General features: G+C 40.5%; 1 protein-coding gene across 5 annotated transcripts in view; it reads left to right on the top strand.

Moving 5' to 3' along the window:
* Window positions 1–16,399, top strand: part of GLCCI1 (glucocorticoid induced 1) — a 102,998-nt gene extending 86,599 nt beyond the window's left edge. For 3 of the 5 annotated variants that reach the window (XM_073333857.1, XM_073333856.1, XM_073333855.1), the window contains 2 exons: window positions 12,820–12,940; window positions 14,065–16,399. In XM_073333857.1, coding sequence (XP_073189958.1) covers window positions 12,820–12,940; window positions 14,065–14,413 — 470 coding nt within the window. In that variant the 3' untranslated portion in view covers window positions 14,414–16,399. The remainder of the gene's footprint in view (window positions 1–12,819; window positions 12,941–14,064) is intronic. The other 2 variants (XM_073333859.1, XM_073333858.1) reach the window with 1 other exon arrangement.
* Window positions 16,400–18,096: the final 1,697 nt, after the last annotated feature.

Here is an 18,096-nt window from a genome sequence, read left to right as displayed (position 1 = left end):
ACATTGGCGGTTCCTGCACTTCACCGTGGGCCAAGGACATTACCAGTTTGTGGTTCTCCCGTTCAGTCTATCTGCAGCCCCACGAGTGTTCACGAAATGCATGGCAGTGGTGGCGACCTTCTTACAGAGGCAGAGAGTCCGGGTTTACCCGTATCTCGACGACTGGTTCCTGACGGGTCGATCCAAAGCAGAAGTGTGGGGCCATGTGGAGGTGACCCTGAGAGTGTTCCGCGAGCTGGGACTCCTGATCAACGTCCCCAAGTCCACTCTCAAGCCCATGCAGAATGTGGAATTCATAGGGGCAGTCCTGGACGCAGATCAGGCCAGGGCAAGCCTTCCAGTATCTCAATTCTGGGCTATCCAGCAAGCGGTGGCCTCCCTGCGGCTGCTGGGCCACATAGCAGCATGCACGCGTGTGGTCAGGCATGCCAGACTGAGACTCAGGGCTCTGCAGGCGTGGTTCGCTCAGGTGTATCGCCCAGGCAGGGACCCCCCTGGACTTGGTAGTGACAGCCCCAAGGAGCATGCTGGACTCCCTGCTGTGGACGCTCAGAGTGGACATCGTGCTTTCGCTCTTCTGCAGGTGGGGGTTTCCCCGGGTAGACCTGTTTGCCACCAGGGCCAACACCTAGTGCCTGCGGTTCTGCTCGTTACAGGGCCACAGTCCAGGCTCAGTCGCAGACGTGTTTGCGATCCCATGGGAAGGGGGCTTGATGTATGCTTTTCCCCCGCTCCCCATGGTACACAAGGTCCTGCTCAAGGTACGCAGAGACAGGGTGGCAGTGGTCCTCATCGCCCTGGCATGGCCCTGCCATCACTGGTACACAACGCTCCTAGAGCTGTTGGTGGAGGCCCTGGTAGTCCTGCCCCTACATCAGGACCTCATCATGCAGGACGGCGGGCAGCTTCTCCACCCCGACCTGCAATCACTACACTTGATGGTGTGGAAGTTCTGTGGCTAAACGCCTTGGAGAGCCAGTGCTCCCTTCCTGTGCAGCAGATTCTGCTTGGCAGTAGGAAGCCCTCTACCAGGGCTACTTATATGGCCAAGTGGAAAAGGTTCTCGTGTTGGTGTGAGCTCCAATGGGTGCGGCCGTGCCAGGCCCCGGTGCAAGCCATACTCGAGTACCCCCTGCACCTCAAGCAGCAGGGGCTGGCCCTGTCCTCACTCAAAGTGCACCTGGCAGCCATCTCTGCCTTCCATCCGGGGTTTTTGGGGGGCTCATTGTTTTGCCACCCAGTGGTGGGACGGTTCCTTAAAGGATTGGAGAGGATGTTTCTGTACTCACGCCCCGCAGTCCCTCCTTGGAACCTTAACTTTGTCCTCTCTAAGCTCATGGGGTCCCCGTTCGAGTCCCTCACTACCTTCTGCCGCCTCCACCTTTCCTGGAAGGTGGCATTTCTGGTGGCCATTACCTCGGCCAGAAGGGTGTCTGAGCTGAGGGCTCTCATCTCTGAGCCACTGTACACAGTGTTTCACAAGGATAAGGTGCAGCTCTGACCACACCCCAGGTTCCTCCCTAAGGTGGTCTCGCAATTCCATTTGGGCCAGGACATTTGTCTGCTGGTGTTTTTTCCAAACATGTCCCCATATGAACCCAAGTCACCGCAGCCTACACACCCTGGATGTCTGTCGAGCGCTGGCGTTCTATTTGGAGCGCACCAAGCCCTTTTGTAAATCCGCGCAGCTGTTCGTGGCCATAGCCGAGAGGATGAAAGGCCTCCCGGTGTCGGCGCAGCGGATCTCATCTTGGATAACAAGCTGCATCCGAGCATGCTATGAGCTCGCAGGTGTTCCGGCCCCAGCAGTCACAGCCCACTCGACCAGGGCACAAGCAACTTCCACGGCACAGGTCCCTGGCACAGGTCCCAATCCAGGAGATCTGCAGAGCAGCCACCTGGTCCTAGGTGCACACCTTCATGACCCACTATGCGGTCAACCAGCAAGCCAGAGGGGACGCAGCGGTTGGCAGAGCGGTCCTCCAATCAGTTGTTCCAGGACTCCTAACCCTCCTCCAGAGGTAAGCTTGTGATTCACCTAATGTGGAATGGACGTGAACAAGCCCTCGAAGAAAAAACGGTTACTTACCTTCTCGTAACTGTTGTTCTTCGAGATGTGTTGTTCACGTCCATTCCACCACCCACCCTCCTACCCGTCTGTCGGAGTCACCGGCAAGAAGGAACCGGAGGGGGTTGGGCGGCAGGGGTATATCTGCACGGCGCAGTGGCGCCACTCAGGGGCCCCGCCAGCCCAGCGGGAGCCACTAAGGGAAAAAGTTTCCGACGCTCGTGCACGCAACGTGTGCACACCTAATGTGGAATGGACGTGAACAACACATCTCGAAGAACAACAGTTATGAGAAAGTAAGTAACCGTTTTTTAACTCAAGAAAATGTCAGTTTGAGAACAGTTTCCCTTACAGCATTAACAAATTTAGGCTTCTGTCTAAACATTGATTTTTAGTGAGATAACTAACATGTTTACAGTTGGCACCTTAGAGACTAACCAATTTATTTGAGCATAAGCTTTCGTGAGCTACAGCTCACTTCATCGGATGCATACTGTGGAAAGTATAGAAGATCTTTTTTATACACACAAAGCATGAAAAAATAGGTGTTTACCACTACAAAAGGTTTTCTCTCCCCCAACCTCACTCTCCTGCTGGTAATAGCTTATCTAAAGTGATCACTCTCCTTACAATGTGTATGATGATCAAGTTGGGCCATTTCCAGCACAAATCCAGGGATTAACGAGAACGTCTGAGGAGGGGAGAGGGGGTAGGAAAAAACAAGGGGAAATAGGTTACCTTGCATAATGACGTAGCCACTCCCAGTCTCTATTCAAGCCTAAGTTAATTGTATCCAATTTGCAAATGAATTCCAGTTCAACTGGAAGGTGCTGAAGGGGCTGAAGGTGACGGCTAGTGGCGTTCTGTTATTTTCTTTGTTAGGCCTGTCCTGTAGTAGGTGACCTCTGGGAACTTTGTGACTTTGTCCTTACCCATAACTATTTTACATTTGGGGACAATGTATACCTTCAAATCAGCGGCACTGCTATGGGTACCCGCATGGCCCCACAGTATGCCAACATTTTTATGGCTGACTTAGAACAACGCTTCCTCAGCTCTCGTCCCCTAACGCCCATACTCTACTTGCGCTATATTGGTGACATCTTCATCATCTGGACCCATGGAAAAGAAGCCCTTGAGGAATTCCACCATGATTTCAACAGTTTCCATCCCACCATCAATCTCAGCCTGGTCCAGTCCACACAAGAGATCCACTTCCTGGACACTACAGTGCTAATAAACGATGGTCACATAAACACCATCCTATACCGGAAACCTACTGACCGCTGTTCCTACCTACATGCCTCCAGCTTTCACCCTGACCACACCATACGATCCATTGTCTACAGCCAAACTCTGCGATACAACCGCATTTGCTCCAACCCCTCAGACAGAGACAAACACCTACAAGATCTCTATCAAGCATTCTTACAACTACAATACCCACCTGCGGAAGTGAAGAAACAGATTGATAGAGCCAGAAGAGTTCCCAGAAGTCACCTACTGCAGGACAGGCCTAACAAAAAAAAATAACAGAACGCCACTAGCCGTCACCTTCAGCCCCCAACTAAAACCCCTCCAACGCATTATTAAGGATCTACAACCTATCCTGAAGGATGACCCAACACTCTCACAAATCTTGGGAGACAGGCCAGTCCTTGCCTACAGACAGCCCCCCAACCTGAAGCAAATACTCACCAACAACCACATACCACACAACAGAACCACTAACCCAGGAACCTATCCTTGCAACAAAGCCCGTTGCCAACTGTGCCCACATATCTATTCAGGGGACACCATCACAGGGCCTAATAACATCAGTCACACTATCAGAGGCTCGTTCACCTGCACATCCACCAAAGTGATATACGCCATCATGTGCCAGCAATGCCCCCCTGCCATGTACGTTGGTCAAACTGGACAGTCTCTACGTAAAAGAATAAATGGACACAAATCAGATGTCAAGAATTATAACATTCATAAACCAGTCGGAGAACACTTCAATCTCTCTGGTCACGCGATTACAGACATGAAAGTTGCGATATTACCACAAAAAAACTTCAAAACCAGACTCCAGCAAGAGACTGTTGAATTGGAATTCATTTGCAAATTGGATACAATTAACTTAGGCTTGAATAGAGACTGGGAGTGGCTAAGTCATTATGCAAGGTAACCTATTTCCCCTTGTTTTTTCCTACCCCCCCTCACCTCCTCAGACGTTCTTGTTAAACCCTGGATTTGTGCTAGAAATGGCCCAATTTGATTATCATACACATTGTAAGGAGAGTGATCACTTTAGATAAGCTATTACCAGCAGGAGAGTGGGGTGGAGGGAGAGAAAACCTTTTGTAGTGGTAAAAACCTATTTTTTCATGCTTTGTGTGTATAAAAAGATCTTCTGTACTGTCCACAGTATGCATCCGATGAAGTGAGCTGTAGCTCACGAAAGCTTATGCTCAAATAAATTGGTTAGTCTCTAAGGTCACAAGTACCCCTTTTCTTTTTGCGAATACAGACTAACACGGCTGTTACTCTGAAACATGTTTACAGTTAAGCACGTGCATAAAAGTTTGTAGAATTACTAAAAATGTCTAAATTGCTCTGATGTGTATGTGTTTGGAAGAATCATCAACTAGCCTAAGAGCTTTAGCACGAGGTCTGTGTCACAAGAGACCTGTTTAAGAGCAACTTTGGGTGTCACTCCTGGGATGAAGTTTTAGCATTTTCACAAATCTAATATGTGGATTTTGGGCAATACTGTTTGCCAATTGAATGGCTCAATGGCTTCTGGGTTACTAATTGAAGTCTAAGTGGGCTAAAGAGACAGACTACATTGTTGGTGGGAGGACAGCATGTGTCTGTGAAAGGGTCAAGCAATGGATTCTACTGAGATAATTTGTATTCAAATTTCTGAATTTCTGAATGTCTTAGTTACAAAAAGAAAATGAGTTTTTACTTAAGATTTTGGAATTGATTCACTAGTGTGCTAAATACAGCACGATGCTGAGTGGTGCAGTTAAGGTTTTACACTCTTTCCTATGTATATTCTCTGCTGATTTTTTTAATACACCTTTTAGTATTGTATAATCTGGATAGAATAAAATTCTTTTTATGGGGAATACGGACTGTTCTTGGTCCTGAAGAATGTTACCTGTCTGTCTTTAATTCAGGAAGAAGGGGAATTAATTGTAGAATTCTAGATGTTTATCATCTAGAAAAGATCAGACTCACATAAGTCTTGATACAGTGTGGGAGTTGGCCTGACTCCAAAATCAGCAGAGACCAGGAGGGCAAAAATAGATAACCCTTTTCAGTTTATCTGCAAGTTCTGTGTTGCTTTGTCCAGGTCAAATCACTAAATAGACTGCCACCATCAAAAACATTCACAGTTTAAGAAAATTAGTCAACTCAAAACACATACACTAAAAAGCAAAGAAATTTATTCCGTTTTTAGTTAGGAATGCACAAATCTAAACTTGACAACAAGTGAAATGAATATAAACATTCTAAAGGAAAATCTTTTATTTGTGTGGAAGTATAATACAATGGGTGGGATTTTTTAAAAATATTTTTAAGAATGTGGACTTTTAAGCTTTTTGTTTTAAAGTTATATTTCTTGGATATCTTCTGGTTAGAAAATGAAGACTAGAACTGAAGTATTTTGTTTCAAATTTGAATTGCTTTTCACATGGCAGGTCTTCTATTCTTTGAGGAAGTTGACAGTTACTTAGTTTTGCTACTGAGTTTCAAAAGTAGCAGTGGCATTTGCTCTGTACGTGGATCTTAGGCCTGGCTGTAATACTAGGTTTTTATTGTCAGCCTTATTGTATGTGAACGTAGCATCAGTGACAAACATGCTAGTTTGTAAAGTTATAAAGTCAGTAATATTTGTATTATACCGGGCATGCGGATATGACAAAATAGCTTAATTATCATTCTGAAAATAATAAGACAAAGGTTTTATATTTAATCAATATGAAAATTAAGCTTCCTCTCTTTGCCACACTCTACTTTTGACATTCTTACATGAGGACATGTAAACAAGAAAAACAACTGTAGCATGTGTTGGGAAACCTAAGCAGTTAGCGCTGATTTAGAAGTGATACTGTAGCCAGAAATAGGCCTTTGACCCTCAGTTCAGAATAGTAGTGTGGGAATAGGACTGCTTCAGGAAGAAAGGGATATCTGTTCTGGATAGAAGCATCAGACTAAATTGATTAAAATTAGCTGCTTCTTTCCCTTCCCCACCACCAAAAAAAGTTAAATCACAGCACAACCAAGGCTATGGGGGTTTTTTTAAGTAAATTTATAGCCAGTTTCTGTAGACATCATTTAGTAACTGTGGCATTGCTAATTAACAGCATTAATTGTTGACTCTAGAAAAAATGGATGCAGTGACTTTCACCATTTCAGATTCAAGGGTTCTTACGTGATATTAAAATTCAACTGTCTGATGAACAACGTATGTCCTTCTTTGCAGTCAGACATTTTAAGATTTGAAAAGCTTGCTACTACATGCAAACAAAATGTAGGTATTTTAAATCCCAGATGATGTATTCTGTTTCTTCCCTGATTTGGGCCTCATTTTCCCTTCCAGTTAAAAAACTTAATTATATTTTTCAATAATAAATCAAAACAGCATTAAACTGCTCATGAATGTTTTTCTGAGTCGAAAATGAAAGTTAATAGTTAATTGAGCCACATGAGCAGTAAGGGGAGCCAACCCGCTGTCCAGACACAGCACGGATTTACATTTCTAAAGCATCTTTTCTTTCTTGTGTAAAGCTGTGCTTTGGCCACAGGCCCTCATTTGCTGCTCTTTGAACCAGATCAGCTGTTTAGATTACATTTCTATAAGTATCTACTTAATCTAATGAATTTTTCAACAGAAAATGAAAGTTAACTCTGGTGAGGGGAACCATAACAGTTTCTGCAATGGGAAGGTGATTCTGAACAACATTGATGAGAGCATGTGAGGAGAAAATTTCATTACATTAAGGCTACCAACTCTACAACGTTTGCATTATTGGGATGCAGATCTGTGACACTGATGTGACTCTAGTGCACCTAGAATTAACTTTTGAGACCCTGTCTTCTGGAGGAATACTTGAGCTCTCTAAACCTATCCTGTTAAAATTGTAATGTAGAATGTGGTTTCTCATTGGGGAGTCAACCAGTCGAAGAGTTGGTTAAAGTTTTTTTTTGTATGTAGATTACCTCCATAATGGTCCCTTGCCTAGCAATCTAGCATAGTAACTCTTAAATTGCTAAATACTTGATATGCTGCAGTTCCTCTAGGATTTATTTTAGCAACATTTGTGTTAGAATCATAGAATATCAAGGTTGGAAGGGAAGGGACCTCAAGAGGTCATCTAGTCCAACCCCCTGCTCAAAGCAGGACCAATCCCCAATTTTTGCCCCAGATCCCTAAATGGCCCCCTCAAGGATTGAACTCACAACCCTGGGTTTAGCAAGCCAATGCTCAACCACTGAGCTATTCCCCACCCCCCTTGAGAAGAGTTTCGGAGAAGAGTAATACTGAGGTAATTCTAGTCTCATGGAGAGAGGAGAAGAAAAGGTAATGATGAGTACGCAGAAAGTAGGACAGGATAATTTTATACCTGGGGCAGGAGAGGTAAATTAGACAAAAACAATCCTAATGTATAAACAGCCTGCTTTAAAATATATTTTATATCGGGGAAAATACCTTTACAATGTATTACCTTTTCTTGAATGATTTAGTGATAAGTATTCACTTTTAAGTACTACTTGTAGGCCGCAGAATGGTGCTGTAAACTGGGTGCCCCAAGCAACATGCTGATAGAGGTGCCATCTTTTCAGTGAAACATAAAAATGAACTCCTGTGCGTTTACTAAAAGTCCCATTGCATTTTCACAAAGACAATGTCCTGGCTAAATTCCAGTTTGAGTAACTATATTCTGTCCACCTGGATTCTATATTCTGCACCCAAGGTTTCCATTTTCTGTAGTATTCTGATAAACCACCTGGGCTAAATCTTTTTAGTGTTCTGTACATTATTACTTAGTTTGTATATTCCATCCCAATATTAGCTGCACTTCAGTGATGGCTGTTCAAAGGACTCCTTTATATATGGAGCTGTATCCTTCAATCCTGTCTTGGCCAAAACTCCCATTTAGTTTTGGCTAAATAAGGACTGCAGGATCTGGCTCATGGTTTGTAAAGTTTTTATAAAGTGCATGGAGAGACTAGAAGCAGAAAGGCACTTTTCTGTATAAATAGAGAATGCCATTTGTTTTTTAATTGGAAAGGCTTTTTTAATCTATCAAAACAAAGAGTAATCCTGAGGGTCATTTGCAGAGTTTCTCTTTTCCTTTTTTTTTTTTTTTTTTTTGTTTTTCATTTGTCCATCTGCCACTCAAAATTTGCAGGTTATCTCTTACATCTGTCCCTTTTGTGTAAGTACTGTCACAGGACAGTATTGTAGTTGCTGAAACATATCTAGAGATTAAAAAACATTTCGTTACATATGTGATCTGTGTGTGGTTATTAGTGAAAATAATCATATTGTTTAATAGTATACGATTTAACTAAATTTGGCAAACATTTTCTAAAGCATAAAACAGCATTCAAAATATCCAAATTTTAAGTTTACAGTTGTATAACTTGGAACTCCTGCCAGACAAAATTGTTTGCCAAGGCAATCTTCATTGTAGTAATACTGAAAAAACTGGACTTAAATGTTACATCTTACTGTTTCCTATTAATCTTCTATCACTGCCACCTTAATGAAATGTGATTCATTCATTTACTAAAATTGTAAGCTTTTAACTGCCAACACTGCAGGTTCAGCCCAATACATCAAAAAATTAAGCAGTGTTCACCATTCTTCATGTAACTTCATCAGCAGTAAGTCTTCTAGTTTTGGAATTGTAACTGACAGTGTTGTTGATACTGTTCCAAGGAGAGCAGAATGGAGCTTGCTCTTTTGTGACATAGTTGGCTTTGCAGCACTGACAATATTAAAAACTAGTGTCAATAAACTAAGCGTATGTGACTCAAAACATGGGAAAGAAACAAAAATACATCTAAACCATATTTTGCAGCAGCAAAATCAGTGTTGACAACTAACAGTCGTGTGAAAAATGGAGGGGAAATATGATTGAAACTTTATCAACCACCATGCAAGCTTTTTAGTGGTGGTTAAACATTTTAGAAATTTCAAAAAGTTATCAGTGTTACACATGCTTGATGATACAAAGGCAGAGCAGCCATTCAGAGTAGCTAAGAAGTGACATTAGGAATCTGGAACCTTGAGCTGGTTAAGATCCGATACAGAGGTACAGTATGCTTGTTTTGTTGATGTAGGCTTGTAGAGTACACCCCATTAGCTGGTGAATGGAGATAAAATAATGACTTCTTTGAAGGAAAGCATGCATCCCTGCCTCCCAAAGGGGTGGAGTTTGGGAAGAAATATTTGCAGGATTATTAAAATACACATTACTTATTTTTTTTAATATTAGAATTACAGTTGATGTTTCTGAACTTACTACTACTTCAGTAAAAACTTTACCATACGAGATTCTGGAACTACTGAAGACCAGTTTAAGAAACTGTAAAGACTGTCCTTCCTGCTTTAAATAATGGTATAATTACAGGCTTGTGATTTTTGTTTCCACAGCCCTGAAAAGAAACCTTTTAAGGTTTTATGAAATGAAGCACAAAGCATATACTGTGTGATTCACTTCATAAGCAAATGTATTCTTCAGACGTCAAAATCACATATTCTGTCCAAAATGAAAGGCTTGCTATTCTGTAAGTAACACACATACACCGCCCCATTCCCCCCCACACACACCCATTAGCTTGTGAATCATCCCTCTACTTTGTATCTGCCCTTAAATTGGTAAAAGTATATTAATATCTACTTACTTACTTACTTACTTACTTACTTTGTCCTATAACAGTTTCAAGCAAACAAATCCAAACATGCTAAAAACTTGATCAGTGGATGAGCTGGCTAAACAGGATTGTAGATCTTCTTAAAATTGACAAAATTCTGAATTCAGCTGTTATCTCTGTTAGGGTTATGTCTACAGTTTTCCATTGATTGGTGCAGTGAACAGTAATAGTCTCATTTCCAAACAGATTTTAGGTGGAAACCTGGATCTTCAATTTTAAATGCTAGAGAAATGAACACGGGATTATATTCGATCACCCACATTTCAGTCTGAGTTCAACATATGACCTTTATATATGGGGTCAGCCATGTTAGCAAAGTAGTGGATAGATTCTAAAAGGATCTTGACGCTGTCAACTTGACAAATCATACTGCTGTTTGGAAGCTTGTTACTTGTCTTGTTACAGGTAACACCTAATATCCTGTAACTAAGAGGTCCATTCTGACTGTTGAGGGAGAAACAGTGAAACAGGCTGTGCAGAAGTACTGTTAAGAAAGTAAACAAACTGGAGGGGAAAAAAAGTCCTCAAATCAGTTGCAGTACTGTTCAAAGGAAGTGTGGCTAAGTTGGTAGTGTCCCTTAAAAATGAAATAGTGATTTATCAAAACACCTAACATTTAAATTCAGTATCTTATATTTATGAGCAATGATTATATCGGAACTTTTGCAGACTCTTTTGTGGGTTCTCAAAGTGGACTTAAAATGGATTCACTGAGTCTCTGCATGGGATATGGGGAGTCTGTGCTAGTGGATCACAGTGCAAGATTGTGGCCTCAGTTAGTAGATTTTTCCTTGGTGTTTCTGCTGGCCTTTCATACAATAGGGGAAAATAAAACATTCAAAAATAGGAAAATGTGTATGTGAACCCACAGAAATTGTCTGGGGAGCTCAGGTACAGAAATGGAAATTACTCTTAGGATGGGATTCGCAAGGAGGATTTCGGTGCCCTTCAGCCTATCGAAATTCAAAACCTTGAGGTAGGTGCCCAGGCTGTCTGTACAATGTGTGAGGAGAACAAGATGCCATAAAAGGGGAATTACAAAGGCCAGTGTGCTGAGTGGGGAGCTGCCTAAACAAGCCAGTGGGAACTGCTGAAGAGAAGGGTCTGGCGTACGCTCTTCCCCTCCCAGGAGGTTAGGTGCCTATCTCTGGGCCAGAGGAAAGCATCTTTTTCCACTTGGGATTCACAGCCATGAACCCTCTCCTGGAGTTCAGTGCCAAAGCCAGGTTAATGTTTTGTCTTCAAAATTGGTTGTGGTGGGGCCCGGGCCCCCTTATAGCCTTTAGTCCAGTGGTTAGGCCACTCAGCCAAGACATCAGAGACTTACATTCTTCCTTATCTGTAGCAGGGACTTGATCTTGAATCTCTCACCTCCCAGGTGAGTCTCCTAATCACTTTTGAATCCCATCCTTAACTGAATCCCAACCTTCTTTGAAACTGATTAAATTTCAAGTTGACATTGTCTCTTTAACCACAAGGTTCCATTTTCATGATGAACCGGGATAGGGAATGTTAGCTCTGCCTCCCACTCTACCAGTATCACAAAGACTACTTAACAGCAGGGTGGATGTCACCCCAAGAAATTCCTCAAATTCCAGTGGGAAATATATTCACATATTCATATTTAAAACATTTTAATTTCTCAGTGAAATAAAAGCTTCTTATGCTAAATCAGTGGTTCTCAAACTTTTGTACTGGTGACCCCTTTCACATAGCAAGCCTCTGAGTGCGACCCCCCCCTTATGAATTAAAAACACTTTTTAATATATTTAACACCATTCTAAATGCTCGAGGCAAAGCAGGGTTTGGGGTGGAGGCTAACAGCTCGTGACTTCACACACACCCCCCGAGGGGTCCCGACCCCCAGTTTGAGAACCCCTGCACTAAATGTTGTTAAACAGCCAAGATGAGAAAAATAGGTAATTTTCTTTTTAATCGGACAACATGAACTTGAGTTCCCTCCAAATATTAAACATCATCCTGTTGCACCTATCAGACTATTTCAATATGAGTCTTTACTTTCTGACAGATCAGAGAGACAGAAAAACCTGCTCAGTATCTCAGGTATATCAGCTCTATATGGTTCTACTGTTCACTTTTATAACAGGAACAGTAAAACTGTGAAGAAAATAAGAGGTTCAAAAAACACCCATATCAGACAGTTGGTGCTTAGAAGGAAGAATACAAAGAATGTTAAAAGTTTTACTTCATTATAGGTCCTTAATCTGGCTGCATAATTTAGCTTTTATGCAGGCGAGGTTGGAGGGAGGAATCAGTATTACAAACCTGTTTCATTTTCTTTAACTCCTGTGCTACTCAGGAGGCTATTGAGGGCAACGTTTCTGCTAAGGACTATAGGTTTTTAATAACGTATATGCTTTATATATTCATTTTCAATTACCATGTTTATGCAATGAGAAGGCATACAGAACTCCACATTATCATAACCACTGTAATTCTTCGGCATGTGCTATACATATTATCCTGTTCATTTACATTTTTCGAAATACATAATAAAGAACTTATTTGTTTCCAGGATTACAGGTCTGCTTTATTCAATCTGCAGTGTTCTGGATAAAAATATCCTCCTATTATGTGCTGTTGTATGGTAGATTACTGCTGCACTGAATCTTTTATTCAGAAGAAATATGCGATACAAAGGTGTTAGAAATAGTCTGCAATAAAGGAAACATTGTGGTAGAGGCGAACTGGCATTAGAGGCTAAATTGTGAAAAAGACAGCTTGTTTGGAAATCAAATTTAATGAAAGCACTCTCAATCACTAGTAATATAACTGCTTTAAATTTTCAGACAGTGGGAGTAGCTCACCGTTGCCCAAGTATGCCTCATCTCCCAAACCAAACAACAGCTACATGTTCAAACGAGAGCCCCCAGAGGGATGTGAGCGAGTGAAGGTCTTTGAGGAAATGTCGTAAGTAATGCCTTTTATATCAGCTGGTATCTGCAAAGCAGTAAACCTTTTTACTGAACCTATTCAATTGCAGATGAATAAACTACTCCAGCTGATGAGTTTTGCAGGAGCAAACTGTTCTTAGAGGGTTTGAACAGGCAAAAAGTTCAAGTGTTCATGTTGGCTTGAAGGTGAATGGAGTATTTTATGCTTGAACTTTTTAATGTGTTTATAAAATGCAAACAAGAAAAGCGAAGCAAAGAAAACATGAAATACTTAATTTTAAAACAATATGTCCAGCATTTATAAATCCCTTTTCTTTATAACGCTGTCAGTTTGGGTTCATTTTATAAAATGTTCATGGCTTAAAAGAAAACGCTGGGAGCAGGCAGTTTTTGTCAGTCCATATTGAGCTATATTTTGACATATGTAAAACATACACATATATACACACAATGAAAGGGAATGTGTATAAAGTAAATACAGACGTAGCAAAGTTACGATAGAGGGTTTGCCTAGTAATTTTGAGGTACCTCTGTGTGCTATTGTGCAAGAGACCAGAATTTAAACTCTTGGCCTTCATCTTTTTTTCCGTAGACCAGCACTACTGTGGCTATGCTGTTGGTTGCATACATAGCTCCTGTGGATGGAAGGAGCCAGGAGGGCATGTTCTGCTCTAGTAGCATTCCCTGCTGGCTAAGGAGCTGTGGTGTTGGATTCTGGAGGAAGGCTCCAAACCAATATATGAAGATGAGGAAAGGAGAATTTTAACTTACTGAGTTTCTCCAAAAAGGGATTTAATACTCCTAAATATATGCTGCTGTTTCAATAGTTTTGTCAAACTAAAATGTCTAAGTTCATCATTATAAACTATCATAGTTTTCCATGTGCATACATACTGTAGATTTTATTGCTGAAAACTGCATGTTGTCCAATGGTATCTAGTCACTTTTGTTATAAATACTATTTTAATGCTGTGGATCAAACAGTCAACTGACTATCAATATGGAAGATGTTTGCCCCTTTATGTCCAATTAACTCCATTCCTTGTCATTCACATATTAGCAATTTGTAGAACTACAAAATCTATTCACATAGTAAACTTTTTCAGTTTGTCAGGTGTATAATAGTTTGTCTCGTTGTAGGTCTCGTCAGCCTGTCTCAGCCCCGCTCTTTTCATGCCCTGACAAAAACAAAGTTAATTTCATCCCAACCGGATCAGCTTTCTGTCCTGTAAAACTTCTGGGTCCCCTACTACCTGCTTCTGACCTGACTCTCAAGAACTCTCCAAACTCTGGTCAAAGCACAGCTTTGAGCACTCTGACTGTTGAGCAACTTTCATCTCGGGTCTCCTTCTCATCTCTGTCAGATGACACCAGCACAATGGACTCTACAGAGGTCTCAGAACAACAGCCATCCCAACAGCAACAGCCGCTTTTGCAGGAACTTCAGATTGAAGAACTCTCCTCTCCTCAGAGCTATGTGATAATCTAGACCAAGGTGGAGCAGGCCTCTGACCTGAAACAAGGACTGGGGAGTCTATACTAATACATCTGCATGGAGTGGCAACCTTTTCAGAACAAAACAAAATACTTATCAGCATCTTAAAAATATCTCAACACTGTTCTTGGCAGGGACAGAACTCATATTCAGCATTTTTTTGTGAAAAAGCAGTAATGCTTGCAAAAAACGTGTATCATTAAGCATTTAAGTGGAGACTATGCATTTCATAGTATGACCAGATTAGTACTGTGTCCTGTGTTCTGTTTCAAATTCTACAGTATAAATAAGCTCTGTATCAAAAAAGTTGCCTGTCTGAATAGAAAATGTCTTGCTGTGTTGTGTCCTATGGAAAATACTGTACTTCAGGATTATGTTTACAATTGATCCAGGTGTTTATGTTTCTAACTTCTGTAATACATACAATGCAAAAAAAAAAAAATGGCCACAACAGTTGCACAGTGCCCGCCCTATGGCCTAGCTTCAGGTACTTCTCTCGAAGTCTAAACTCAGGTAACTTGGAATGTATATCATATTGGGATATAAATATTTTACAGCTAAAAAGCTAAAGAGGGAACATCACTCTTTTGCCTTTCCTTATTTTATGCATTAATATTTCCTCATTACATTCCACTTTCTTGGAATAAGTGCATTCAAATCCAGGAGAATGATGACCCTGGACATGGGTGAACATGAGGAGAACCAGCAAACCGGTGATGTACAACATCACTTTGTCATGTGGTTACAAGTAAAACAACTGTTGCATTTACTGTCATTTCAGTATATGTAAAATGTGGCATTTAAAGGTTTCAGGTGTTGCTCAGTTAATGACTGTTATGCTGTTGCAAATAAAGTGTTCAGTACTAGGCTGTACATAAGAAACATTCCACGTTTTGTGTGAAACAATTTTAAAAGACAAGAATGTTTTTGTTTAATTTCAGAAAATTCATTCAGGTTTCACAAGGGTTGGTGGGGATTTCCTCTCATGTTTATGTTGGCAGTTAAGGATGTTAAGGCAGTTAAGCTACTGTTACCATCTAAGAGTCGAATTAATGTTTAGTTTCTCTTTTGGAAATGTTCATTCATTTGCTGGTTGGAAATTAGGTTTCTCAGATTTTATCAAGCAACACGAGCAGCATTCTGTTTGCATAGTGAATAATTCTGCTTTTGGTCTAAAATCCAAAAAGAGCAAGTGGATGTTTTAAAGGAGAGAAGCAATAGTTTGCCTAATCAGAGCTTCTCATAGTACCCTAATTTACTTAAATTACTACTGTATAAAGTTTTTGCAGTTAAAATGTGGGTAAGAAACCCTAGTAAAATAGTTTTGGGCTTGCAGGCGGGTCATCTTCTCAAAAACAGTACATAGCAAGAACTGTTTCCTAATATTCTTACTGTGCTGGAACTGCAAAAGCATTGCTTTCAAAGATAATTTCCTGTGATACAAAGAGGAGCCCAGAGGCAGAATAAACTTGATGTTCTTGCTCCATTGGTTTTAGCTCAGTGGAATTAGGTTTATGTTGTCTGCTCCGAAGAGAATGTGGTTTACCTTTTCCCAGGAATTGGAGAGTAGCCACCTGCAGCTACTGCAGCATTTAAATTCATGCCATTGCTTTTTTTTTTTTTTCTTTTGATGAGGAATTGTGGGAAAAGACTAAGATAGCACCACCAATAACTACTGACAAAATTGGAAAAAAATATCCTGCACTTGTGTATTCTTTTGAGAGAAAGAAGCCCAGTTCCCTTCTGAACGTTTTTTTTTTAGTGTTGTGTTACGAGGTGTAAACCTGCAGCCTGTAAAACAGTCAGTGTTCTGACTGTAGGATGGAGCTGCAAAGAGAGTGTAAGGGGGGAGGTCTGTTTATTTTTACCATTTTTGCATGAAGAACCTTTTTGAAGCCCTCACACAGCAACAGCCATCTTGAACCTTACTAATCTCAGGCCTTGGTGAAAACACTATATATTTTGTAGATTGAAGTTAAAGGGAAAAAAATAACCTGTTCTGTGATGTAAGTGCAAATTTGTTCTAATGTTTTACATCTTAGATTAACATTGCAATATGGTGACCTTTCTATGCGCTGGTTGTGTTCAAATATGAATCTGTAGTTTCAGTTGTTGGTGTTAGGATTCCAGAAAGATTTTTTTAAAAAGTGATTTTTAGATCCATGATGAACTCTGATGTACTATATTTACAGTGACATTACATGCTCATTTAATTTTCCATGAGAAACTAAATATTAATTGTGTTGCACATTTGTTCTTAGCGTATTTGAAGGTTTTGAGCCAAATGTGTTAAAGTTAATGCTTTGCCATGTAAATTTCCCAGCAGTTGTTGATCTCAAATGTATTCTACATCCAGCTGTAGAAATTTGTCAAATATTGTTTAAAGTTTTGTACATAGCTGTACTGTTATTTCTAGCCACTGTGCTGAACAGTATTCGAGTTATCACACAATATTGCTTTGCACAAGGAAATGTGTGGCTTTTGTTTTGTATTTTTTTTCAGTATAGAAGTTCCTGTGTCTTATTTAAATAAAGTTATTAGTAAAAAAATTTAAGGACACAATAGTAGTGGTTCATGTATTTGGCTTGGAAACGATATGTGAAACACTATAAAATTAAGTTATTTAGTATTATTCCAAGTATTTCTATAATAAAAATCATCCACACTGAGGGAGTAGCCTATCTCTACCACTGGTGTTTCAACCTGTTATGGTTCTAATTGACACGGAAGTAATCTCATACATATTGGTTTTGCTCCACATTTACAAAGCAACTAAAAATACTAGTTAATTTCTGCAAATTGTAGTGAAATATTTTTTTAAAAATCAGTTAAATAGTATTAGAAACACCCTGCTTATCCACTGCCAAGTTTACAATATGCACAATGTTCAGACTTATCTATTCATATTTATGAAAGCTATTTAGATGTTTCATAGGACAAGAAGAGCCTTTAAAAAGGGATGTGCTATAAACTTACTGATATAAAGCCACCAGCAACTGGATAATCTTGGTTTCATGCCATTTTGTTGGCATCATTTTTTTATTTGAAAAAGAACTCTTTCCATATACAACTTGAGTATATAAGCACAAATCCTCAAAAGTTCACTGTTTACTAAACTGCCATAGGAATAAGAAAATAGCAAATCATTTTGAGAAATTATTAACTGGAGAACTAAATGAATATTTAATTAAAAATACTTTCTCATTAAGTGGTAAATTAGATTTTTCAACTTGAAAAGTTTTAAAATCCTCAACCATGTGCTAAGTATGTTAATTGAAATTCATAATGGCTGAAGGTGTAGAAATCCCATGCTACTATGGAACATCTATATCTGCAAGAGCTTCAATACTGCATTTGGATCAGACACATCTGTTTCTACAGCAGCTGCTTAAGAGCAGATCTGTACAGCCAAAAAGCTTCTGATGCAGAACTCTGGAACCCCCAAACGAGACTTTCCCTAAGTAATGTAGCTTCCTAACTCCTTTCTGTTTGCTGATAGTCCCTGTTGCAAATCAAGAAGAGTGCAGATTCAAACCTAGTTGTGCCCAGCAACCAGGCTCTTGGATATTGTAACCCAGTGGAGTCCCCAGCCCCCAGCTGGCTGCTTAGGCTGCTTACACAAAGTAGAGGGAGATTTAGCTACCTAAAAATGGCATCCATACAAGCGACCATACTGA

The sequence above is a fragment of the Lepidochelys kempii genome, chromosome 2 (assembly GCF_965140265.1).
Source record: "Lepidochelys kempii isolate rLepKem1 chromosome 2, rLepKem1.hap2, whole genome shotgun sequence".
NCBI classification, from domain to species: domain Eukaryota; kingdom Metazoa; phylum Chordata; order Testudines; family Cheloniidae; genus Lepidochelys; species Lepidochelys kempii.
The sequence above is the reverse complement of the archived record's forward strand: the minus strand, read 5'-3'. Positions and strand labels throughout refer to the sequence as shown.